Raw genomic sequence first — 27,192 nt, forward strand, 5'->3', positions numbered from 1 at the left:
CCCAGATGCTGGCCCTGCCCAGGATAAAATGCAGGACAACTCCAGCCACTGCTTCCACAGGAGAGGGGACTGACTGACTGACTGGCTGGCTGACTGACTGGCTGACTGACTGCACACAGCAGAGCGTGAGGCCATTCACTTACTGCTTCACTGCCCCATACAAGCTGACACACACTCACTGACTGCCGCTCACTCTGACACATACACAGACACACTCTCTCTGCCTCGCTCACTGCCTCAGTCTGTCCTTTCCTCTCTCTCTCTCTCTCTCTCTCTCTCCCTCTCTCTCTCTCTCTCTCTCTCTCTCTCTGTCACAAACACATACCAGCTCTCTCCCTCCCTTACTCACTCACTTACTCACTCCCTCTCTTTCTCTGCTCTCTGCCTCGCTCTTTCTCTCAGTATCACACACTCACACATACACACACACAGTCAGTCACCAACCCTCATTCAACTCCCTCTCAGCCACGGGTCAGCAGCTCAGACAGGCACCTTATTCCACTCCAGCTGGAAAGAGCAGAGCATCGCAAGGTGCACACACACACACACACACACACACACACACACACGCACGCACACACACACACCTACACACACACATACTTACTCACACACTCGTAGAAACACACATATCCACACACACACACTCACTCACACAGACAAACACAGACAAACACACTCACACATACACACACATGCACATACATCCCAGGACTTTAGCTCTGGAACGGGAAAGAAGACCTCAATCCAAGGAGGAGAACAAACAAACAGAGAAACAAGGAGCAAAACTGGAGAAGAACACATTACTTTTACAAGTGGATTCATAAAAAGACTACAAGGAGTGGATGAGTAGAATCCAAAAAGGACAGAAGAAGACGAGGAGACCATACTACCAATCGGAGAAACTTTGACAAGCTCATTTCTGTAGGAAGGCTTGCTGTCAGCCCATGTTTCCTACAGTGCGGACTGGTCAGCGGTGACATCCAGAGGATCTGCTGTGTGTGTGCCATTTCCCTCCCATCTCTCTTCAGGACTCCCACCCTCTCGTCAGCCCTCCACTGGGGCATCTCCCTCCGGCAGCATGCCTACAGCTTGCGCAAGGTGCACCTTGGGAGTCTGACCCACCATGTGCAGATGGACGCCATCCGTGGCTGGTCTCTGTCCTGAACCTGCCCTTGGCACCGCCGCCGCTGCAGCCCTCGCCGGGCGACTCCCTCCCCTGCCCAGCGCGGCCTCCCTTTGCCTAGCATGCTTCACCCTGCTCCTGGTCAGCACTGGCATTGCCACAGGGGCCTGTCCTCCCGGGGTAGGGCATGAACCCCTTCAGGTGCTGGCGAGCGGTATCAACTGCTCATGGACACTGGAAAGACACACCCGCAGTTACAATCACCTAGAGGGCGACGTCCGACTACGGCGGCTTTACTCCGCCAACAAGTTCTTCCTCTGCATTGACAAAACAGGCAAGGTGGACGGCACTCGGCGGAAAAACTATGCTGACAGTAAGTAGTTGGCACTGCCAGAGTACATGACAGTACTGTATCTTTAATCTGTGTTTAGTGTCAGAGAGACGCTCTCAATTTTCTTTTTATGGTTGGACTTTCTTATCTGTGTGCTTTTATAGCAGTTCATAGGGGTATCCTGTGGTTATATCAGTCTTGTATCAGTGCTGAGCTATTTGTGTTGTGTTTAGAGAGTGAGAGACGCGTTGCTAGGTAAGAAGGGAATACCCCAGTGTGGATTCAGCCTCCTCATGGGAAAGCCGGCACTGTGTTTACAAGAAAGCTGACTTGAGGAAAGACATTGTGCATCAGTTGGCCATGCAAACTGGGCTTGGGAAAAAAGCTTCAATTTCACTGGGGATTAACTTGTCAAAACTGTGTTGAAAGTGCATCAGTTGTAAGGGACAGATGTAGATGAAAACACATTCTTCTAACTAATCTAAAACCACAGACACAGTCGACTTGTATTGCTCACAGTTTTACGCAGCTTAAGCCTGATTAGTAACCATTACAAAGACTGCTGTGGTCAATTTAAGTCTTTTTGATTTAAAATGCTGAGAAGAGAGCTGATTCTCTGTGTGCTAGTGGCTGCATGTGTGAGTGTGTGTCTATGAGTGTATACAAGTGTGTGTGCGCACATAATGTTTGCCTGAGTGCAATACATGTGTGGGTGTTTATGGGTGTGCACTGGTGACAACTTCAAACTAAATCAAAGTGAGTTGATCTCACATCTGCATCCAGCAGGTGCATTGCAGCTTTCTTTTAGCAAGTGATTTACTGACAACAGTCAAAGGGTTTTCCACCACATTTCTCTGTCGGTCATGTACACAGCAGTAAATCTCTCTTTAGAAACTCCTGTCCTATCAGTGTGGATCTCCCATGGCCCCAACACATCATACCTCTCAGCACCTGCTCAGACGGGGCAGCACCTCCCAATGTGATCTCAGTGCTCAGTATGCAGCGGTGCAGTTGTGTCCCAGATAGATTATTCCATTAGCAGGCCTGTAGTCTATACACAGTCTGTGGGTAAGGGACACCTGAGAAGAGGTTGTTCACAGAGCAACCATGCCTCTTCAATGCCTCCATCAATGGGTGTCTTTCAGATGCTTGACCAGGTCAGACGCACCGACTGGTCATGAGCTGACCTCCCTCCCCGTTAGTCACTGACTGACTGACTGGATGGCCCTCGGAGACGTTTATGCCTTTGACGGTTATATTTATGTATTTGGTCGTTAATGCCTTTTTATACAAGCGGGTGAGTCAGAGTTTTTCCATGCAGCTACTGGGGGCAGGAGCAGCTGCTGTGTCCAGCCAACAGGCCAGTCAGTCTGTTGCCACCGTTTCAAGCTCCAAGCTGCAGACTGGGTGACATTTGTTAACCTGCCGGGATTAGTCACCTGGCAGAATCTTTTAAAACCACACACACATTAGTATAAATTCAAGTTGAAGTGAATTATCACTGTGCTACATTTGTACCCGTATGCCTCTCCAAGTAGGGATTCCATATTTTCATATTAGTGGTTGTATATGTCAGCTACTATAATAAAATATTACTCCCAAGCCTTACTTGAATTTGACACTTCAAAATTCACATTGGAAGAGTGGTAGCAATTGCAAATTGGCAACATGTTGGAATTTAAATTGAAACAAGCGTTCATGGTCTTTGCAAAGCAACAGAAATGATGCCTGCGGATTGTGAAATTTGTGCTTTGCCTTTCCATGCCCATGTCAGAAATGTTTAGTTGGTTGCAGTGGCTCTCCATGAAAAAGTGCAGTCCCCTTAAATGTAATGCCCTCATACACTTTAGCCATCATCCTCTCATTTCCTTTGGTGGAAAGAACGATTCTCTCTCTGCTCACAGAGAGAGAGGGTGTGTACCTGCACCCTGAGCTGAGCACCGTGCCAAACCAGTGGTCATCTAGGCTTTGCCTCAAAATTAAGAAAATGGACCTTGTGGTTAATCTGTGGTTGCATCTCACTATGGGGCAGATCTGGTTTAGGGCTATATTGAGGTCTCACTGTGTTTCTGTGTGAGGCTGCCGCTATTACCATTGCATAAGGAGCTTTTCAATCAGACTTAAAGCCTCCTGACCTAGAGAATTCCTTGATACTGATACGGTGGCCATGCTATAGATTGGAGAGGGAGGAGGAAGGAGGAGGAAGTGGTACATATTTAATGACTTGACCAGTGACACAGATACTAGACCGCAACATCAGTACAACTGTCCCACAGAAAACAGAGCACATCTCTTTTTAGGATTCTATCAACATTTTTGAATTGCCTCTAACTGATGCAAAACTCAAAAATGATGCACTTTAATGCATCATGTATGCACGCAGACATGTCCTTGCATGCTTGCAAATACACATGCATGCCCACACAAACAAATACAGATACACACACAGAACCACGCACCTACACACACACACACACACACACACACACAATTTTGGAGACACAGCACTAATATTGCCTGTATTATAATTTCTGCATGATTCCATTGTGCTTGTGCAAGGTGGGGAAGCGCTGCTCAGCTCAGCACCGTCCCCATGGCTCGGCCTGAACGCAGCCTCCATGAAAGCCGTCCAGAAGTCTGGCCGACCCCTCCTCTGTCCTCTGTGTTGCCCTTACACTCTGTCGACACGGCTGCATTGCCCCGACAGCTCTGCCTGCTACACCCAGCCCCAGCCTTCACCTCCACCCCACTCAGTTTTTCCAGCCCCAACTCCCAACCTCTCAGGTGCAAAAACAGTTGGAATTAGTCAACAGGCTCTCTGCTAATTGAGGTTGGAAAATATTGTATCAATCCCAGTGGAGCAGGGGCATGGAACAGCTGAGGGAAGAGGCAAGAGGGAGAAAGACTGACTTAGAGGGATGGTGGGTTTAAAGGGGAGTGTTGAGGAGAAAGCCGGATAGGGCGGGAGGGAGATAATGTAACATTCAAAATACACACATGGTAGGTAAGTCCATTTTTGCATATCAATGATTTCACTTTATGAGGAATTAAGCAAGTAAATGTTAATTCTTCTTTATATATAACATTGACATGACACTTAACTATATTGTACAGAATTACAGCCAATAATTAAATATGTCCTTCCAGTTTTAAAGGGTGGATAAGTAAGAAATATACAGTAAATGCTCTTTCTGCTGAGTGATGAAATTTAATACTTATACACCGGTATCAGACAGGCTGAATGTGTATCAGTGTTGTTCTGAGAGAGACAGTAACGTCCTGCCCTGTCTGAACACACGTATGCACACACATGTCCGCAAACACACACACACACACACACTCACACACACATGCACGCACACACACACACACACACACACACACACACACACACACACACGCATGCTAGTGGTCAGACGTACCCATTCCTGAAGCTTGTTATTGTCACAGAAGCCGTAAGCTTACCAGGCCTTTGAGTTATTTGTTAATCAAATCAGACGTATAGAAATCAGACAAGATAAAGGACCTGACTATCAACTGACTACAGCCTGTGAAACCACCCACACTAAGTACAGGTCCACATGTGATTACAAACCACTGGATCACAGACGTTACTAAAAATAACTTGTTGAAATAGCAATGAGAAGAGACATAGCCTACAGTACTTTGAGTGATTGGAGAGAGGGCCTCAGCGTGTTTTTCTTTTGACCTATGGTAAAGCAGCAAATGATCGAAGGGAAAAACACACCCAAGTGTTTACAAAAGCTCCAGAGGCAGGTACGCATCATATCCTGTCCTGGGTCATCGGTCATACCCTGCTAATTAGACAGTGCTACAGCACAACAGCTGTGCGGGCACGCCCAGCAACTGCTACATGATCAATTGCAATAGCAAATCAAAGAGTAGAGTACAGCAGAGTAGAGTCGAGCAGAGCAGAGTACAGTAGAGTTAGAAAGCACGTAGAGTAAACATTTTACTCCCATGTCCAATCACCAAAGTCAAATTCTATTACACTTAGGCTATGATTACAAACCTGTTTTCTATTTATTTCCCTCTTTATATTTCATTTTACATGTATGCTGAGTTCCTTTTATTGGCACACCTCAAAGCATATATTTTTACATCTCATTTTAAAGGATGGGCTGTTAAATTTTGGGTGTGTGTGGCTAAGGGCATCAAACGCTTGTGCAGCATCCAGGTAGTGACAGCCCATTCACCCTTAGGAAATAAGGTCACCTCGCCACGCCACTATAATCGGAGAAGTCACTGCCGCTAGACTAACTCCATTCTGCCTCTACCTCTACAGCCGTGAAACTCTCAGAGCCAGGGTGTGTTGTGTTTACCAAATTTCCCTTGGTTTGCAACATCTTGCTGTTTGATGTGAGAGTTTTCCGAGTTCATGAGTGTATTTGACTTGGACGGGGCCCATGGGAAGAAAATCTTCCACCCCGCTAGAATATGTTGTGGAAATTATTCAAACTTGTTTTAGACGGGGGAAACTGTCACTCACTAAGGAGAGACTGACTTGAAGCTGAAAATCTGAAAAGACAGGACAAGTGCTTCAGACAGACTACCATATCCTCCTAAAGGTTTGACTGCAGTGATCATGAGAATGTGTATATAGCAAAATCAACCAGATAGCAAGGGTCAGAGGTGGAAACAATTCATAAATATTTTACTTAGGCAGAAGTTTGCTATATCTTCTGTATTTCACTGAGGACTCAATTTAAGTCTAGAAAATGACTCAAGTAAAAGAGCAGATCACTGATGAAAGACTCAATACCTAATTGCTTTCACATTACATTTTGGGCATATTCCAAAATCCCCCCTCCAAAATGACTGTTATAGGAGGTGAAATTAGAAATTAGCATAGCCCCAACATATTTCTATAAATGGCAGATCTCACTGTATTCACGACTCTTACGTCTAAGTATAAAACCTACTCAAATTAAAGAAGGAGCAAGTACTTGTGCAAGTTGTCCAATCAGAAATGCAAGTGCAGACTTTTAAAATTACTTAGCATACCATTAGTCTACTCATGTACAGAAGTTGTACATAATAATCTCCAGCTCTGGTACGGACTCACCCATCATAATATCATATTGGAACAGAAGACACTCAAGAGAATTTCCATCAGAGCCTTAATAAAACATACAATCAAAGCACTATTAAGGAACTATGTTCACATGTGGACACTCCTTTTCAAATTGAACCAAAGTCAGAACCCAAAAGAAAAGCGTCTCTATTCTCCATTCATCATCTCATCTGTTATCTAAGCTGCATTTTGGGGACAAAGCCATTCACCTGCCAATACAGCAGACATTACAAAACGAGTATTCCGCGCTGTCTGCCACTTTGAAGGCGTGAGAAAGTTTTATTCTGTCCTGACCATTCTACCTCCTCATCATGACTCACCATTAATTCTGGTAGAGCTCAGACAGGGACGTGCGACTGGATCAACAGCACCAGGGCTGGAGGGGCAAAAGAGGGAAGCACCTGGCCAAAGGAAGTCCTTTGGTGTTTTGAATCGGGAGAATACACATGTTAATGAGGCTAGGAGAAGGGCTGGGGCGTGCTCTGCTCAGTATTGAGGTGGAAATTAAAGGCTAGAGGAGTGCTGGAGCGTTTCCCGTTGCTCATTAGGGGTTATGCAAGGTTTCCTCTGGGTCGTCTCAACCGAGAGGGGCTTCGTGGACATGCAGATGCCAACAGGAGGGGAAAATCCCACGAATCCTGCCTTTATAATCCCTCCCAATAAGGACAGTGGCCCAAGCCTGAGTGGGAAACAATGAAAATCGACCCCTTGCCAGCTGTTCCTGGCATGGAGAGGCAGAAAGCTAAATACAACATCGCTGAAACACGGCATACATGCTGAACTTGCATGTTCACTCTCACACACAGACACAGGCGCACACACACTCTCTACCCTGGGAACGTTGCGGGACAAGTGTGTCAATGTCTCTCTAATTAGCCTAGCATCCCTGGTTTTTGCCACCAGGGTTTGATATCATGAATGGCCTCTAAAAATGTAGCAATTAGTAGCTAACAACCTTTAGCAGTCTGGCTCTGGCTCCTCTCTGGGCTTTACTGGGTTCATCAGCAGGTTTATAGAGTCTGACTTTGGCTCCAACAGCCAATTCCTTTATAACATCCCACAGCTCTGAACATCCTGTGGGTGTGAAGAGAACACAAAAGAGAGGATTTCACAGTGCCAGTAACCAGCCGCTTGGATCCTGAGCCCAATGATAGAAGATGTTTGAACTGATGTTCTTAAAGGCTTGTAAAAAGCAGAGAATGACATTTAATAGGAGGTTCATGCATATCACTTTCTAAACTTTTTGGGACTTTTTAGCGCTTTTAGCAAGAACTTATGTGTGATTAATAGAAAATGATTAAAGAGGGTGAGACACAAAAATTAAGGTTTAACTCCTTAAATATTCTTTGCGCCAGAAAAAATACCCATTATACTCTATTTTCCAGCTTGTTCCCATAAGCAGACTAACTGGTGCGGTCCAAAAGCTACTCAATGATTTAGGTTCTTTATACACCATTGTAATGAGCCACAATTCATTACAGTAGGGCAATGCAATGTTATACATGGCCTGCCAGCCAAGCAGTAACTTTTTAAAATGGGAGTGAAGTTTGGCTTTTTCCTCAATGAGAGGACATTAGCACTGTTATTACTATGTGTGTTTTTTTGTGAAAGGCGTAAAATGAGTATTAATTAGATCAGTTGGGAACAGGCAGCCAGCTAGTCTTACTCATGCAGCACCATATGTTTGAAATCATTCGCCAAAGGAAATATTGTCACCAAGGAGCAACCACCACTCACATCTCGGACCATACACACACACACACACGCATGCACACACACACACACACACACGCATGCACACACGCACACACACGCACACACACACGCACACGCACACGCACACGCACACGCACACGCACACACACACACACACACAGTCTATTGAGTTAGGGGAGACAGGGCTAGTCTCTCCCTTAGCTAGACCAAGACAGACTTTAATGGTTTTGTTTTGACCCTTCCAATAAAGCCTCTCACCTCCCTGCTCGAGCTGAGCCAGACATCATGTCTTGGAAGGCGTTTAACCATTGGCCCAGGAATAAAGGCAGCTGAAAGAGAAGCCCTGCTGTAGACAGGGAAAAAAGAAACAACTTGGCATCTCTGAATACAGCCACGGCTGACTGCCTGCAAGAGTTTAAAGGTGTACAAATTTGACCTGAAATCACAAATCACTAGGAGCCTGGAACTGGGAGTCCCAAAACGGCGACGAAGAGAGGCAATAACAGCAGGAATGTGGTGCACCTGCTGCCCAAAAGACAGATATCCCTCCCTGAATGATTGGGTCTGAATCATAAAGGAAGCAATAAGAGGCAGTAAAACCAGGCGCCTCAGCCCTTCTCTAGCTGACATTCAGGTAAATCTGGGGCTCTCCACCCTTTTCCTGTGAAGCTCTGAGCCACAGAGGCACAGCCGTTTTGCCTCATCATCCCTGTATGCATCTGACTGTCTGTATGCAGCAGGAGCACAGGGAAGCTCTGCAGACTTTATATAGACTTTAATCTCTCTCTCAGTCTCTCTCCTTCACTCACACACACACAGAGCAACCACAACTTGTTTATCAGTCAGTCTGTGCGGGTAAATATTGACTTGCTGTCAGGCAATCGAGTGGCAGAAATCAGGTTTACAGCTCCTGGCTGTGCGTAATCGACTGGGTATCTGTCTAATCACGACACTTCTGAGGGGAAGCGGTGCTGCATTAAACTGAGAAACATCCCCTGGAAATGACACATTTACTGCAATTAACCATTCATATCGATCTGTGCAGCAAATAAGATACTGTGCAACTGACAGCTTCAGATGATGTTACATCATCTACATATACTCATCACTGAGATATTACATTACTTATCTCTGGGATCTTATCATTGTGTGAGTCAAGCTTATAGAGGGCAATTCAAGGAAGTTTACTGGACAGAACATGTGTGAGGCCAGTAGCACTCTCCTGAGTTTCCACACTGAACTCTGACCTGTAAGAGATCAACCCAGATATAATGTGGCAATCAGTGCTGTTGAAGAGGTAGTTTGTGTAAGTGATGAATGACTCATTTGATGACTGGTTTTTATACTTTGAAAGCAGTATATAAACAGTGGGTAATGGCAGTCCAAAGTGTGTCATTATCACTCATTGCTATCATTGTCACCATCGGCATCTATAACTTTTAGTATTAGTGAACTTAAAGTGAATTATTACCAAAATTAGAAAATACGACTCAAGTGAGAATTATATTTTGACTCGTCCTGTTGGCTGTAGATAACATTTGAATATAAGGAAACAAATGATCAATATGAGATGCTTTTTTATTTCATGTTGGGTTAACCTCTGTGACAAAGCTCTTGTGCCTTGAAGAGTGAAGCAGAGGAGTCACTGTCTGGAGTGAATAACTTTTTTGCAAATGCATTTCCTGGAAGTAGAAGTAGGATAATGAATGCAAATGCGGAAGGCTAAAAACAGCGACTCCCATGCAGGTCCGTGCATACCAACAGGTTGAGACCATACCGCCTCCTCTCTGAACTGCATTACACACGTCCACCCGTACCTGCTTTTTATCTGTGAGGCCATTTAGCTAAACGAACACGAGCAGGATGTGAGTATCGTGTCAGAGCCCTTTGAATGTGTGTGTACCTTTAGAATGCATGTGCCTGTGTTTATACTTGTGCCATTGCGGGAGCATGAAGTGGACTCTAAACTGAAAAAGATGTGCGTTTCCTTTCCCTAATGCCTAATGTGAACCAGACCTTACCTTGCACTCAATTCAGATGTGCACGTGTGTGTGTGTGTGCGTGCGTGCACACTCACGTGCACGCGCTCATATGTGCGCACGGGTGTTTTTTTCTCGTCTGGAAGGCCATGCTCCTCATTACAACACAGAGGGTGGCACAAAGCATTGCAGTGCTGTAGTTGAGGCAGTACAGTCAACGCCATACATCTGATCACTCCCCTACTGACATTGAGATCTTTCCCCTCAGCGAACAGTTACTGTTGCTGCAGACGTCATCTCGCTAATGCCTTTTCCTCTGTGTTATCGAGAACGAGGCGGCGGGAATAACATAATAATTCATATGCGACAGTGTCTCGAGATATCGGATAATGCTGCATCTATTTTAGAGTGACTCAGGGAGAATGGGTCTCAGTTGTCACAGTGGAAGCAGAGGGAGTGACACCTCCCCCCTTTACAGCCTGCAGTCATCCATAACCAGGCAGGCAGAAAGAATATTCAGATGCGTTTGAAATGCCTGGTTTTCGCCACATCTTTGCCTGCGAGGGTAGAAGCAGCTTCGATATGAACCTTCTGCCTCTCTGAGTCCGTACCATTCTCTCTCTATACTGTATATATTTATACACACATATCTTTCACTGTCATCCCCTTGTCTCTCTCTCTGTGTCTGTCCACCCCTCTCTACCTACAGTATCACCATCTCTCTCTCTCTGTCTCTCTCTCTCTCTCTCTCTCTCTCTCTCTCCATTTCTCCCTCTCCTCCCCTGCAGTGGATAGGATTGGGGTCAGGGCCCTTTGGCCAGTGGAGCAAGTGACAGTTCTGACAGGGCCCTGATTTCCCTGTTGTGCCTTCTGTCACCCTCCTGCATGCCCATCTCATTTTAATAATGTAAATACGGGGCAAGCTCAGGGCACGGAGACGATTCTGTGTCACGGTGCTCACTCAGTGGAACCTCACACGTCTGCACCTCGCACCTGAGCCACACATGCACACACTTACATACTTAGACACACATATGCGCAGACACACATACACACTCACACGCTTGCCACCTGCATGGCTGAAGTTAATTTAGGTAAATAGGGCAGTTCAAATACGTTACTGTAATAGCCTCTACAGTTAACTCTGATCTTCTGGTTTGTAAAGCACATTAACGGCATATTTGCCAGCACAACCTCAGTGTCAGACCCACTGCGGTTAAATCTGACAGAGAATGTTGGTTCGGTTCAGATGTGGCCGCTCCTCAACAACTGGGTGTAGAGTTTTTTGTTTTTTTTCTGAGGGCCCAGTGAAGATGAAGGTTGGAAACTGTAAACAAGGCCTTTGTTTTCCCCCGATTCTGTTTCCATTCAGGGTGGCTGAGTCTGGTCTGGACAGCCAACCAAACCAGCTGCAGATGCAACACACCAGCTTACTGCAATTTAGTGGCACAGGGGAATGACCTCAGTCTAATGTGGATCCCACCATACCAGCCCCCCCCCTTCTCGCGGTACCAAAGTGCAGGAAACTGCAGAAGCCGTGAGTCACAAAGCTCTTGGCGGGCGAATCTGCTCGTAACTATCTGTGAAGCCTTTGATAGCTTGCCTTTCGCTCGTTACGGATGTGATGCATGATTTGGAGGCAGTTTGCCCCCTCCCTTTCTCCTTGATTAAAGAAAAGGCCCCTCAGTGAGTAAGATTGCGGCCCCTCGGTACCACACAGGCACAGACAACTAGGCAGGGCCCGCACTGTGGGCTTCGTTAACCTTTTTCACCTCCCCAATCCCTCAGCCTCACCACTCCAGCCCTCAACCCCACCCTTGCCCCACTCCCTCGGCTTGTCCTCTAGCGTTACCTTCGTGGGCTGGCCGCCCCCACCACGCCTGTGAGTTTAAGGGTTTGATCAGCGGAGGGTCTTTGCTCACTGATTCAGCATCCTGGAGGTCCCTAATGAACTGATTGATGTTCCATTACATACAATCACAGCTTAGCATGCCAGAGGAACTCTGTTTTCAGTGGTATAACAAGCATGGAGTGCATGCTGACAGGACATGCAGGTACACTAATTATGGATTACATGTGTGATGGGGGATGTATATGTATGTGTGGCAGAGGAGATCTTTGATACTAACCTCATCTTTGACCTGCTAGCTAAGAGAGCCAAGATGAGATTCTGTGTGAGCTGTGTGATTGCCGTTCACTAAACTTCTCTCTTTCCACTCCCTTTTAAAGGTGGCTCATTGGTCCCAATTTATCTTTTTGCACTTTTATTCAGCAGTTTTTTTTTAACAGTGAAATCACACAAACACATACATACATACACAAATACCCCACCCCCCCACCCCCTCCCCTACCCACCCACACACACACACGCCCAGATGTGGCTGGTGATTCTGAAGGATTGGGTCAGTCTGTCTGGGGATAAATCAGACAGACTAATCTGTCCTGCGAGGGGATGGAGGGTAATTGGTCACATTTGACCCCCGGTCTTGCGGACTGTGGGAACGCAGGCTTTATCTACCAGCGGTAATTGGCTAATGAAACACTTCCGCAACCCCTCCACTAGATTGTCATCCACCGGTTGGGCTAAAGTGAGGCAAGTGTGTGTGTGTGTGTGTGTGAGTGCATGTGTGTGTGTTTGTGTATGTGTGAGTGTGTGTGGCACTAGTGGCCAGGGGGCAGAGCGAGCGCGTGTGTGTGTGAGTAGTCCAGAGAAAATGGCAGGATGTGGAACTCCTTGTGGCCATCTCTACATGTTTATCAACAGCATCAGTCTCATAATGCCTGCAGCACACTGATACATTGATAGAATACACATTAATGGGTGGGTGGTTGTCATTACTATTCAAATTTAGTCTAAAGTAGAAATGGTGAATGTAATTCAAAGGAAAACTTTAGCCAAAGGCAGGTTTTTTTGTACGGTGCATATTATTAGTGTAGCTAGGACATTACTGGATGTTTCTAACATTTTGTTCATACTCACAATACCAAGGTCTGTATAGATACAGGGTAGGCATCAACTGATGCATATTTTGTAGCTAAGGTCTAGTGTCTTATTCTACATGTCTTATTTTTTCTTGTTTTATATTCATTGCATGCAATCATTTATCTGGGCAAAGCCATGCCCACATCAGTAGAAAGACAAGAAAACCAGGGCGGGGAGAGTGGGGTGGGGTGGTGGGGGGTACTAAGAAAAAAAGGCTAAAGTTACGGTGGTGAGACAATGTCTCTGAGGTCCCATCAAGTGAGCCATTCATAGATGCAGGCCTACCAGTTTGTGGAGCCAGGGAGACACTCCGATAGAGTGGGGCCCAGGGTGGCCCTGTCTTTTTGTCCCAAGCTGACCCCTGCTCTCCCGCCTGGCCTCTGCGCCCCTCACCTGGCCTGTCCCAGCGCACTGGTAACAGGATACCTGTAATTTGCTCTAATGGCCTTTGAAAGACCTGGCTGGGCTAATCCCTGGAGTACTTCTCCCAGCAGCGCCGCATGAAAGGGTGGGGGTAACAGGGCCGAGTGCGAGCCCTGAAAGAGGACCAGCCTCTGGATTGTGTGTGAGAGAATGTCACCCCTTGCGGCCGGGGCTGGGGCCGAGGGAGTGTGGGAGTCAGCTTTCAGCAGATCACCACCGTGTGGCTTGTTCACAGGCTCAAAAAAACTAGGCTCAGGATTGTGGAGAAGTAGATTGTCTCCGCTTTACACCTCCCTCAGTGGCTCAGCCTGGCAGGCAGGGGGAATGGGCTGAAGTACAGCCCGCACAAAACTGTGTGAGAGTGGACTTCAAATTGATTCCAGATTCCTACTGTAATTTGTGCTATGGAATGCTTGTGCTTTATGGATGACGTTTGCGCATTCAGTAATAGAGGAGATTGATTTCCCCCATGCTGCAGAGCTGTAAGGCATGCCGTGTAACAAGAATGTACGGCACTTGTACACTTGTCCAAGAACCTTTTATGATTGCTGGAGGAGAGGTTGTCCTGTCACGAAGTCAATAAAAAAAAACCCAATTGCTGAACAAAAGGGCCGGGCATTGAATATGGACTGACAGGTTAAAAAGACAGGAGAAAAATAATCTTATCAGTCCCATCTGCACTCTCATGCCCCCAGAGATTTTAATGGAATGTGGGAACAGCAAGTGATATGTGGGCAGGGAAGACCAGCCCTCTGCCAGTCTTTTCTCTCCTTTCTTCCTATTCTTTCTGTCCATCGGCCTTGTTTTTCAATGGGGGAGCACTCACTCACAAATATGCGCACACACCACACAGACCCCTGTTCCTGTCTTCCTGTGTCCTACTTCCTCAAGGTACAGCTTACACAGGACGATATATACGTACATACTCACATGACTGCCTTTAGAATAGTCATGCACACTGGATCCATGCAGTGTGCATGCAGCGATATGTTTTCAGCATCTGTGAAAGTGTATATGTGGTTGTCTGTGTGTGAGAGAGAGAAGGGAGAAAGAGAAAGAGACAAACAGAAAAGGGTGTGCACAAATTGTCTTGTTTCCAATCTTCTTGCTTGTTTTTTTATTCTTTTAAATTACCCAAATCAGGGTCAGCTTATGTCCTGAGGAAAATCAGTTCTTTTGTTCAATCAAAACAAATATCAGTTGAAGAATTGAAGGATTCCTGTAACTGTCCAGAAATGACAGAGCTTAATTAGGCATGATAATCTCTATCACCGCCACAAACACTCTGCAGTCCCAGACTTCCAGACGGTCTGAGCTCATTCGAGGAACAGAGTCAGGTCCCAGGGCCAAGTAGCTCGGCATGTTGGCTCCATCAGGCTGGCTTGGATGTGCTCCTGTGACCAACATGTGGTGGAAGACCAGACTGAGGGTTGGTCAGTTCATCTCATTACTGAGCATGTAGGAGTTTCAACAAGGTTTTTTTTCTCTTTGTCTTTCCTTTTAGTGTTTATCAATCTGCTCTTCTCGCTCCTAGTTTGCCATTTTCAGCTGCTAGCGTAGAGGGACAAAGTGGCAAAAACCTGAGAATTATATAAGCAAGCTGTGCTGTGTGCATTTTGTGTGTGTGTGTGTGCATGCCAGTGTCTTTGTGTGTGTGTCTGTGTATGTCTCAGCCTCTCATTTTCTTTGTGTGTGTGGGACCAGCCCAGGTCTGCTCTGCTTAGCTCAGAGGAGACGTGTCTCATAGCTGTTAGGGTGGGATGAATAAATCATCCCAGTCCTGTGAGAGTTAATAGGTATGATGCATGTCCGGAGACCCAGTGCAGACAGGCAGGCAGGCAGGCAGGCAGGGAGGGAGGGAGGGAGGGAGGGAGGGAGAGGGGGGAGACCCGGGCTAGGAAAGAACCAGACAGGGAGACATGGAGAGACCAAGGATAGGAAAGAGGCAGGAGGGAGGAGAAAAAAGGCAAAGGGAGACCGACAGGCGAGGAGGCTGGGAGGGAGACAGGTAGAGAAGCCGAATGAAAAGCGAGCAGGCTGGCAGGCAGACGGGAGACAGGAGGATAGAGAGAGAGACAGATATGTAGGGAAGGAGGGAGGGAGGTGCTGCCCGTAGCCTCACAGCTGCCCTGCTCTGGAACAGTGGGCCACTCACACACACTCATATACAAATGGACACACCACACACACACACACCAATGCACAATTCCTCTATTCTGGAACAGTAGAGCGCTCAGGGTGGCAGTCACAGCCCCTGTAAAAGAGACTGTAAATTTTATATTGCTGTCCAGTACTGGTTGGTTCATTAAACAGGTGAGGGCATCACACCGTACGGATATCAGCATAGAAGTTGCGCTGAAATTTGACAAGAATGTAAGTTACAGAGCATGCAGTTGCAGAAAGACAACATCAGAATTAGAAAGAAATCCCTCAACTCTCTGGTTTTACAGTGAACTTCACCTTCCACCATCCAATGTGAGTGGAAATAGATTGTGCATCTGCATTTTATGAATGTCTAATTCAATATTATCCTCGGCATGGCTAAATGCAATCAAAAGACCCCATTCATACTGTTGCCACTGTATGTGTTAAAGTGGTAATCCTCGAGTTTCTTGCTTTTTTTATTTTGGCTGACATCTTTGGTGATAAGCAGTCATTGCCGTGTTGTTGTTTTTTTTGCACTGCGCTTCCCACTTGTCAGTCAAATAGTGCGGCCAGGACTGTGACGTCTTTTTCCTTGGATTTTCTGTTGAGGAAGTTTAAGTTTCCTTAGATACCGGTCTGTTCAGCCATGGGTTCTTCTTTTATTTATTCCAAACAAACCGGTGTTGCTTCTGATGGAAATGAAAAACGCATCACTTCCTGTGCAACGGAAGATTTTTCCCGGGAAAGACCTAACTGGGTTTTTAGAACAGCAGTCTATCAAGATCTGAATCACTGTTGTATCAATCGGCGATAGAGAATAGCAAAACAGACATTTATTATATGAAAATGTTGCAGATTATTACTTTAAACTATGTAATTAGAGGAATAGTTTATTTTGCAATTAGAATTAGTTATGGTGTATCGATTTGCATATGACCACATATGACCTAAAAATCTACTCCTCCTTTACTCTCTGACACCATGTAAACTCCACTGACCCCTTCAGCATTGGAAATAGCTTTTGGGGAATTCCCCGCCATCTGCTAATCAAGCGCTGTGTGCTTGGTGGATTTGTCCCAGAGGTCAATATTTCAGTTGATAAAGAATACTCCGCCAGTTAATTCTCAATCAACCACTACAGTCATGGTTCATCGGAGGACTCTTCCTGCCCTTGCCTTTCTCTCTATTTGTGTGTGTTTGCGCGTGCGTGTGCGTGCATGTTTATGTGTGTGTGTGTTGTGATTCTACTTTGTCCTCTGGTTTCAACCTGCCCAGGGTCTGTGTAGGACTGATCAATGCTGCTTCCTGTCTGTGCCTCCCTGACCTGACCGGCCCAGTGCTCAGACACACCATAATGAGAAAGACATGTGGCTAAGGTCCTTCATCTCCCTCCCCTCGGCAAACATAAAAATGTCCATCTTTGCTTTTAACTGATGTTGTAATAGTTAGTCCCAATCACACTCACGATGCCAAATACCTAAATCTGCCAACTTCTGTTTTCCTAAGCCCTTAGTCCAGAGCCACCTGGAAGCTAAGGTTAAGGAGGGTTGCTTTAGCGCAGCTGTCACTGTCAAGGCACGCTTGAGTTGTTCTTCATGACCAACTCGGCCTGGCTGCTCAAAATGCGCTTAGAATAAAAGTGTTTAGAATATACAGTAATAGTGCAGACTATGTAAGCGCAGGCCTCCCAGCGCAGTATGCTCCCTGTAAATAATCTCACACTCCACAGCAAAATGGAGGATCAGCTTTCATATGAGCCACTCATTAAAATTGAGTCATCGCTGACCCAGTATCATGTGCTGCATGATAGAAATATCAATCTTCAGTATATATGAGTCTGTCCCTGACAAGACCTTCCTTCATCTGTCAGTTACCAGTCAATATGAACAACTGTTTTCTTTTATTACACCTATAGTGAAATGTACCACACAAAGCTACTGTTTGCTATTGAATTCAAAGCAGCTCGACTTGATTTAATTTAATAGGACCAAACATTTTTAAATTTTAATGGTGGCCACATGATATTTAATTGAATTATTCCCAGTCTAAATGACAACATTAGTGGAACATTTTTTGTAATATATATTATAATATAAGCAGACCATTGGTCACATCATGCTCCCAGTGAGCGCTCAGAGCCTCTGTAAAAGAGTCTATGAACCTGGTGCTGCCGCCCCACTTGCCTTGGATTTGATCCGTCACTCAACATTATGCTATCAGGGCATAGACAGTAGCGTCTGCACCAAACAAATTTCATGATCATGTGTAATGGCCTATCAAATAATGGGGCAATAAACAATTATTGTCTGTGCTTGTGTTTCTATATCAGATGTAATTTTCCTCATTCATTATGATTCTTTGTCAGACTGATATCAGTTTCTCTGTATCTTTTTCAACTCTTTGACCTCTATTGCTACACAAGGGAGAACGGGTTAGATCTTAGACATTCACAACCCGTTAGAGTTACAAATCTTCTACTTTTTTAAAACTAGATACAGTAAATACACCAGAATCTAATTGTAATTGTATTTTGGTGAAAACCTTAGTGTTGTGTGCAGGTCACACGTTTCCCTCTGGAATTAATTGAACATGACTTCACTGCTCAACTGCTGAACGAAGTAGCCAGGACAAATTAAGTCCTTGCCCATTACCAAGTAGTTGGTATTTTACTGTACATGCAGGGGTTAATGTGAAAGTTTCCATATCACACCACCCATAAAGGCCTCCACTAGAACGGCTGTTCTCATGGTAATCTCTCAAGGTGTTTAAAGCAGTAGTGAGTGATGCAGCCTTTGTCTGCGCCGTACTTAACCGTGCAGACACACACAGGCGGCTGCTTCGCCCAGTCCCAGGCCCTTCGAGGGGGTCACGGCAGATCAAAGGTGCTGGTCACAGCCATTAGGCCCGGCAGCGGAGACCCGACATGAAAAGCTTGTGTTTTGAAAAGGAGGGCAGAAGGAAAAAAACAACAGGGCCCTCTTCGTTTAAAAAGCAAGCAAACTGTGAAATAATTGAAAAGGTATGTCAATCAAGAGCAGGAGCACAGCGGGAACTTCAAGATTCCCAGGCTCTGCTCTGGTCGAGCACTGGGCCATGGAGGGCTGCTCAAGGGGGCAACCCAAGAAATTAAAGACCTGGGAAAGGAACAAAAAGAAGACGGGAGGAAGGGAGCAGAAAAATCTATTTTTCTCGCTCTCTCTTTGCTCAGTCTTTCACTCTTTTCTACTTTTAAATTGTGATGGAAGGAACCATTTTTCCACCCTTTTTAGAGCCCTATTGAAAACGCTTGGTCATTAATAAGATCTTGTCTAGCTCTTCACCTCTCAGGTGAGTAACAAAGACTTATTGGGGGTCGGAGCGGCAGTTGGAAGCGACTGCCCCCACCACCAACACCCCCGTCTTACAACCAGCACCTACACCCTGTACTCGCTCCCTCCTCCTCCCCCATACCATGAGTCTGACAAAAGGGAACCCCGTGAGAGTGTCTCTCTCTTTCCTTTCTGCCTTTTTTTCAAGGTCAGAAAAGGCTTGAATGATCTGACGATGGGCTAACTTCCAAAAAATGGGGAATGGAAAGAAAAGAAAGAGTAAAAAAAGACTCAGTAAAAGACGCTTTCTATGCTTTTAAAAATCCCATAGAGGAGAAATAAATGGCAAGTGCACAGTTGACTAGGCATGTATAGTCCAGGATTTGCTTGTAATGGCAGCTTGAGCTTATTGACAGTCCCAGCCAAAACATGTCAAAGGTTAAGAGATCTTGCCAATTGCAAGTGGGAAGCCAAAAGTACCTTTTTCATGAGCTCAATAGGACCATCAGTTGATACTTGCACAGTGCAGCAGTGAGCTTCAGCTTCCACTGCAACTCAGTAACAAAGAGTTAATTTGTCTCCATTCTCTCTCTCTTCTTTTATCACTTGGATGTAATTTCAAAGATTTGAAACATTGCTTGAAGGAAAATGACTCAAAATTCTCCAATCCAGACTTTAAACGTTAATCAACTTAGTCTGATTTTATCAGAAAAAATTAGATAACCATAGCTATCCAGGGTACCTAAGGTATTATGCCCTTATGATGAATGGATATAAATCAAATTTCTCACCAATTTACACCTGACCATATGTTACAAAATGTGGTTTGGAAGAGACTGGGAGAGAATCACATCCTACATTTCTAGGGTATATTTAATACATATTCAGACTCAGGGATGGTTTTCTTTGTTTCTTTTCTTTTTTCGGGGGAGGGGGGCAAATTAAATTTTGTTTCAGGATTTGTCTGCAAAAAAAAATTAATTTCTGGACAGCTTTTAATAAAGAGAGGCTTTCATGAGAGTAACTGCTGTAACAATGAAACAATTTCAATATAAAATGTTTTGTGAAAACTATATCAACTGAACCAACACATTTCTGTAAGTCTAAAGGCTAAACTCGGCATACAGCCTCCCAGTGAAATGACCTTGGGATTTCAGCAGTTAGGAAACTCTTCTAATAGCTTAGAATACCTCACTCTGATTTCTCAGGCTTTGAACACAATGGAGTGACTTTTCAAAGGGGAGACTAAGAGTTATATGGATCTAACTGGCCTTTATAGATGTGTGGTCAAGCGTCCAGAGCCCAAGTGATTTCTTTAAACAATGTAAAATCCCCATCTCATGTCCTCAGATCTTTTGTGTCGGCTGGCCGCTACACCAACATGTATGGATGAAATGACAGAGGGTATGAGTTCTAAAGAGAGAAAAGACAATGTTTATATTTAATGTGGAGTTTTGAGATGTCCATGGTTTGAAAAGAGTGTTACCTACTCTCTCCTACTCTCTATTCACAGTATTAAAACAAACAATGACATGTTTTAGCAGGATAGTTGAGATAGTTGATACTTGAGTCCATGGTTGGCAAAATGATAACACTTAAGCAAATGGAATCCTTTCATTTTGTAGATATTAAATGATGAGCTGCAGGGATTTTTTTTCCCTCCAAAATGATGTTTTGAATAGAACACGTCGGTTTGTCTAGCATCAAACTTTGACTTGAGTCCTGTTAGTACTGTTCTCTTACGTGATCTTCAGCTATCTAGGTTTAAAACCTGAGGCATTACATTAAAGGAAATGTGACCGTGGCATACTATACCCATTGCAATGTCTCAGACTCTGTGACAAACATGCTTCCAACACACCTACTGTGCCTGGAACTCAAAGCAGCAAATAATGGCAATTAGTGCTGGCAGCACTTTCAGGCACCAGCGGTTTTCATTGGCCTGCACAAATCCCCCATAAACCCTTGCAGCTCTCCAATCACCAGCCGGGCCCTGGCTAATTGCTTATGAGTCCCTTGCACGCTCCCGGAGCCACTATAGCACACCCGGTGTTTGTAAACACAGCTCGTAAAGAAGAGGCTGCCATCAAAGTGTTAATGCTTCCTTGGAGGATCAGAGGCAGCAGAGGCATGATGGGGGTGCAGCTGGGCCGGTACCTGGATGGACCCTACGAAGGCGTTCCCTCCTTCCCTGCAGCTGTGGGGAGCGGAGAGGGGGCTTCATTTACACGTTCCTGTCAGAGAAGAAAGACACTCAACAGTTGTGTTTGTTTACCTTGTCTCTCCTTTTCTTTCTTTCTTTTCATCTTTGTACCTCTCTCTTTGTGTCTGTGTCTAAAATAAATGACCTCACTTGGTAAGAACGACTAGTGATGTTCAGACATGGCCATAGTTGCGTGTCTGGAGTGACAGCAGCAGCAGATGTGTGGTTTTCCATTTTGGAGCCATTCAAACTGGTCCAAAGAAACCAGCGAGACTATAGTCTGATGATATTAGCAGCCGTCGGTGGTGCCTTTGCTGGGCACTGTCTGATATATGAGATTATGTACTATGCTGGTAAGAGTTGCACAATATTAGATATAGACATAGATCATTGCCCTGTACTGTAGTACGTACCAGACAGTTGCTGTCTACCAATGGACTAGCTTAAGAGGGGGTGAAACCTAAAGCTGTCACAGCACTTTGAATCCTGATCTGAGACCAAAATATTACTCATTATTTAATCCACAAACATATTAAGTCAAGCCTGTACGCCAAGTTCAGCTTTACCCTTCTTTCCAAACAAAGTCTGGATTTACACAAATAAATGGGGAGGAAAAATGGCAGTGCAGGGAGAGTAGCACCTGCTGAACCCCTGGTGAGAGCGTTTATTTTTCATCGCTGGATGGGTTTAACCAGCAGGACTGCTCGGAAACTCGCTCGCTGCCCCGTTCAGGACTTGTGGTTGTGCCTAAGCAGCTGGGGGTTGGTCAGTTGGGTGGCCAGTGGCCCACTGCTGGCTTTCTAACTCCTTCTTCATTTCCGACCACCATTGGGTCGCCCTGTCCTTTTCAGCACCTTGATGTGTTGCTGTGTTTACAGGATCTGTCCAAAGCCAACAACCCATTTTCAGAAATATCCAGCAGTGCCTAGCCTGTAAAAATTGGAGAAAAGAAGGGGCAAAAAGATTAGATGTTCCTGAAGATGTTTTCTCCACTTAGACCTGGTTTCCAAGGGTGCAAAAAGAGTGTTTGTGCTCTGATCAGATAGCAGGCCACATCAGGGTGCCTTTGAAGGTGAAACTGGGCAAATACAGCCAGGAAGAGTCATCCAAGAGAGAGCTTCATCTCCCGCAATTAGCCTCTATTCAGGACCCTGCGGTAAGCCCTCAGGTCATCTCCAAAACATTTCTCCCTGTCGTAGCCATGACAATGGGTGTGTGCCTTTATTTTTGTATGTAGACAAAAACCAGATCAAGAGTGAGCCACATGGGACTTGTTTGCAATCAGTGCCCAGAGGAAACAATTAGCCCACAGGCTTGGCAGCTCTTTCATGGGGTGAAGTGAGTTAGAGAGGCTGCTTAAGTGGCCATCAGACACGGGTTTTGTGTCCCTCAGTAAACAACACTGGGCATCATCAGGATGGAGTGTCACATCTGGAGTTAGGGGACTTTTATAGATGCAGGCAGGCAGGCACTATGCAGGCAAACAGGGCAGTGGGCAGGCAGGCAGACTGACACTGTGCAGGCTCAGACACTGTGCGTGTGCTGCAGGGCAGTGTGTGAGGCAGCGTACTTAGATAGTGGAGATACACAAGGGCTATGGTTGGATGCACTCGAGTGGCAACAGGAAAATCTTGTCTAGCTCACAATGTGGTCTGAGACTGTGGGTGATTTCTAAAGTCGTTGTAAGAAGCCACTATGAAAAAGAAAGAATCTTGAATCCAATGAAATCATTAGTAGTAGTAGTAATAATAATAATAATAATAATAATAATAATGATACAAATTATTTCTAATTATGTGTTGCTATATGATGCCTTCCTTTTCTCATATGATCAGACTTTGCCCAGTTGTTCTCACTGCTCTGATTGTTGAGAGCCAGGCTGTTGATGGTCTCCTCACAAAGGGGGATCTCTTAAATGGGCCATTGTGCATGTCCTGTGTTTTTTTCTCTTGTCTTGGGCTCTCTCTCCCCAGAGCATATGGTCGTCTGGTATCCTAATCGCTAATGATAGAGTGGCTTTTGATGGGGAAACTCCCATAGCTAGATGTTTCTAACCCAGACTCCTGTTCCCTCTTTTCTTTTCCAGGCCTGATGGAAATCCGATCTGTCAGTGTGGGAGTTGTCGCCATCAAATCTGTCAGCACTGGGCTGTACTTAGCCATGTCCAAGAAAGGCACGCTCTTTGGATCGGTGGGTATACAACCTGGCAACATTGTTTCTGGAGGTCAAGATGGGAGGCCTGGGAAGGAGGGGGTTATATATGTATAGGGGTCCCAAATGAGCGCCTACTCAAACATGTCTGATGCTATTGAAGTCAAGGGAAATCTCAGGAATCTTCTGTTGGAAAGTCCAGAAAAAGGTCATAGTGCTAATATCAATCATGGCTGTACACCTGGGCCAGGGTTGATGATACCTGCAGGCTGGGATTGCATGCAAAGCTTGAGGAGGCTTGTTCCACTGTCAAAATAGATAGCAGAGAAAAGAAGCCCAACCAGCAATGACAAAGAGCCAGCTGGGCTCCTCTAGAAGTCTTTGCGTGCCGTCTGCCAATTGTTGTTCACACAGCTACCTTTCCAATGTAATCACCTGTCTTTGTGAAAATCAGACACACACACTATACATTGAGGTTACCTAAGGCGTGTGGTGTCTAGCACATGTTTTTACATCTTGGAGAGAGAGAAATCAGGGACTGGCAATCAGTCAGTGAGCAGTGATAAGACGAGTGGCTTCAACGAGCCACTCAGTAAACAGGACAGATATAGACCTGCAGACGCAGCCCTTCACCCAACTCTGAATCCTCCCATAATCACTAAAAGGCAGGTAAATCACGCCAGGCTCATAGTACCGTGATGCTATCACAGAGAGGGCCTCATTATGGCAACATGATAACCATCTGTAGTAGGGAATGCACCAGAACCTCTTGTCACTACAATATCTTTCAAGATAGTTCGACTGACTGATAAGAAGTGGTAACCACCCATGGAAAAGTGGCTTTGTTGACTATCTGATAACCGTCACAGATCAGTATATGTGCGGATAAAACTGGTTACTTGAATTCAAAACTGGATTACAAAGGAGATAACATTACTGTTAGTGTTTTAGCACGGATGTTGATTAAAATATAATAACAGGAAAAAAATATAATTTTTCATCAGTCCCATGGATAGTTCAATGTTGATACTCAGCTCCTGTCATGTGACTATAATGTTTCACTAAAAGGCCTAGACTGAGTTTCAAGTGATACTCATAATTGTGTGGAAAGTAGATGTCTGGGCTAGGGCTAATCTAGGGTTGGGGTTAATGTTAGAAATATGGTCAATTTAGGGTTGGGTTTAGGTTTAAAAATGGTCAGGGTTAGGGTTAGGGTTAGGCTAAGGTCAGCGTTAGGGTAACATAGTCTGTGAAGATGCACCAAATAGGCAAGTGACACTTCATTAAACATCTACTTTTTGTCACCTGATATAGTTGAGTATCACTGATGTATCCAAATAAAGTGTTACCTTCTGATCTTACAACTAGGTTATATTTTGATTACTTTGAATAAATGAACTCTCAACCATTAGAGTTTCCCATTGTGGCCTTCTAAGATATATTCTTTGTAATGGAAAATCTCACCCTATCAACCAAAAACACATGGAAGATCTTTTACTGCAATAACAGACACTGACCTTTTCTGCACTGCTCAGAAGTTGACCCATTACAGCCCTGCAGGTATAGCAGCCAGCCGTTAACTATATACTCATCTGTAATAACTTCTCTCTCTCGCTCTCCCTCTGCTCCCAGGTGAAGTACAACCCAAACTGCAAGTTCAAGGAGCGCATTGAAGAGAACGGCTACAACACGTACGCCTCCCTCCGCTGGAAGCATGGCGGGAGGCAGATGTTCGTTTCGCTGAACGGCCGGGGGAAGCCGCGGCGAGGTCACAAGGCTCGGAGAAGACACCCGTCCACTCATTTCCTGCCCATGCTCCCCTCCTAGCTGCCCAAGCCTGAACTATGACCAGCAATTGGCTGGCCCACCACCACACCTCACCCTAGTGTTGTTCTAGTCATGACGACTGTCATATCATTATTTTTATTATTCCATCCTCCAGTCTCATATATGTACATTTGTTGGGGTCTGTAATACTTGTTTTGTGAGCTCACAGCGCAGTAGAGTTAGCATAATATGTACTTTTAAGTTATTTTCTCCATCATCTAGTAAGGTCCAGTAATACAATACAGTACAGTTATACTATTCTCTGAGGCTTGATAGTTTCTTTCTGTTAGAGCAAGTCTGCAAGTGAAGTGTAAGCTCACCTGGACGTGGTCTGCAGTTACTTAATAGGATTCGCCCATTTTCCTTCAAACTGGAGATGATGCTGCGTTTGGGTTTCCTTACCAGACTGTAAAACACTGACATTGGTTTGTCATGTAGCTTATTCTAGATGATCAGCGTTATAAAGAATGGAAACATCTGGGAGAGGACTCTCAAGTGATACTTATCAATTTGAAATGATAATGATCATTATTTGAACAAAAAAGAACAAAAACTTTGAGACAGCTCCAACTCTTGTCTTCACTGTTACTTGGGATATACTGTCACCACTGGATAAGAGACAATGACCTGCACCTGAATGAACTTTGTACAGATGAGACAGAAATCTCTTGCTGACTTCAACACATGGACTGATGTGCAGTTCTCACTACAGCAAATGTCTCGACTATATGACAAGAACTCAACAAGAACTAAGCTAACTACTGGGGTCACATGCTGGATTTCCTGAAATGGACTTTGTGTGTTTGTGTCAGCGTGCTTCTACAGTAAGATTGCCTCTCCCATCCAACAACCCACAACCACTAGCTTTGGAGTCATTATTGGAGAAAACATGCAATGCAACTCATCTAGTCTCTGATTCTTGGTCCAGAATTCAGTAGTGAAATAATTAATAATCCTTTTGAGTCATTTTATGCATTGTAGAGGCTGTAGGTACAGAATATGTCACATAGCTGCAACTTAATCCATTAATTTTGTATACTGTAGTAACTGGTTATTACATACTGCATCTCTGTCAAGTCTTGCTAACATTTTCTCATCAAAAAAGCTGTTGCAAATAGAACATTTAATATATTTAAAACTTTTTGTACTCTATAACTGTTTGAAGTTGATGTTTATTATTATTGTCTACCTTTTGTGTTGGATTGTAGTCCTGTAAAAAAAAAAAACGTAATTGTATTCAAGTCCATATTCAGCTCATATTGTATGTTACTGCAATTAGATATTGGTACATTTTCAATCCATGTATCAACAACAGCTTTCACTTGTTGGCCAGTAATAGCAGGTTGTAATTAAGGCCAAAGTCTCAAAGCATACAGTCCTTAGATAAATTTCAGCAATGTAAAATCATTTGAGTGCCTTGGTCCATGCTCAGATTGGTAAACTAAAATAAAAATGTGGATAAATTATTACGACTGACTTCCCTTATGCTAGCATGCCAATATTCTTACAGTGACTCTCAAATCATGAAATGCAATAGCAGTATCCTGCTCTTGTCTGGTGCATTACACTGATTGTAAAGGGTTGGTAACATCTCTATCAGAGCCCTCCGACATAATCCCCCTCCTCATCATAATCATGACAAAACTCACAGCAGGAGAGGCGTTGATGTGGAGGACCTCCCCTGTCTGATGAAAGGTCTGCGGTTATGAGCCATCCAATGGAGCATCAAGGTCATTTACACACACACTGGCCCTCTAGTAGCATGGGAGGCCACTCAGTCTTTTCAGTAAGCAGAAAGGAGAGTCAGGGATGAATAGTGGCTGTTTGGGGTGGATAAAGGCCAACCTTTCAGCCTGTCATAATGTGAGATTACTGTGATGGGGTACATGTCTGGTCAGAATGGCT

The 27,192-nt window shown here is 44.8% G+C and overlaps 1 protein-coding gene across 1 annotated transcript; it reads left to right on the forward strand.

Moving 5' to 3' along the window:
- The first annotated feature begins 596 nt into the window (after nt 1-596).
- fgf22 (fibroblast growth factor 22) lies at nt 597-27,090 on the forward strand. The gene is made up of 3 exons (XM_071916110.2): nt 597-1,499; nt 23,396-23,499; nt 25,093-27,090. Exons 1-3 carry the CDS (start codon nt 1,127-1,129, stop codon nt 25,285-25,287), a joined length of 672 nt encoding a protein of 223 aa, XP_071772211.1. The 5' UTR covers nt 597-1,126; the 3' UTR covers nt 25,288-27,090.
- The last annotated feature ends 102 nt before the right edge of the window (nt 27,091-27,192 follow it).

Source organism: Centroberyx gerrardi, chromosome 9 (genome assembly GCF_048128805.1).
Source record: "Centroberyx gerrardi isolate f3 chromosome 9, fCenGer3.hap1.cur.20231027, whole genome shotgun sequence".
In the NCBI taxonomy this organism is placed as follows: domain Eukaryota; kingdom Metazoa; phylum Chordata; class Actinopteri; order Beryciformes; family Berycidae; genus Centroberyx; species Centroberyx gerrardi.

Excerpts from the sequence above, each read along its gene's own strand:
- fgf22 (XM_071916110.2), top strand. The coding sequence starts at position 1,127 with ATGTGCAGATGGACGCCATCCGTGGCTGGTCTCTGTCCTGAACCTGCC. Across the intron at positions 1,500-23,395 it reads GCGGAAAAACTATGCTGACA|GCCTGATGGAAATCCGATCT; the intron begins GTAAGTAGTTGG and ends TTTCTTTTCCAG. Across the intron at positions 23,500-25,092 it reads AAGGCACGCTCTTTGGATCG|GTGAAGTACAACCCAAACTG; the intron begins GTGGGTATACAA and ends CTCTGCTCCCAG.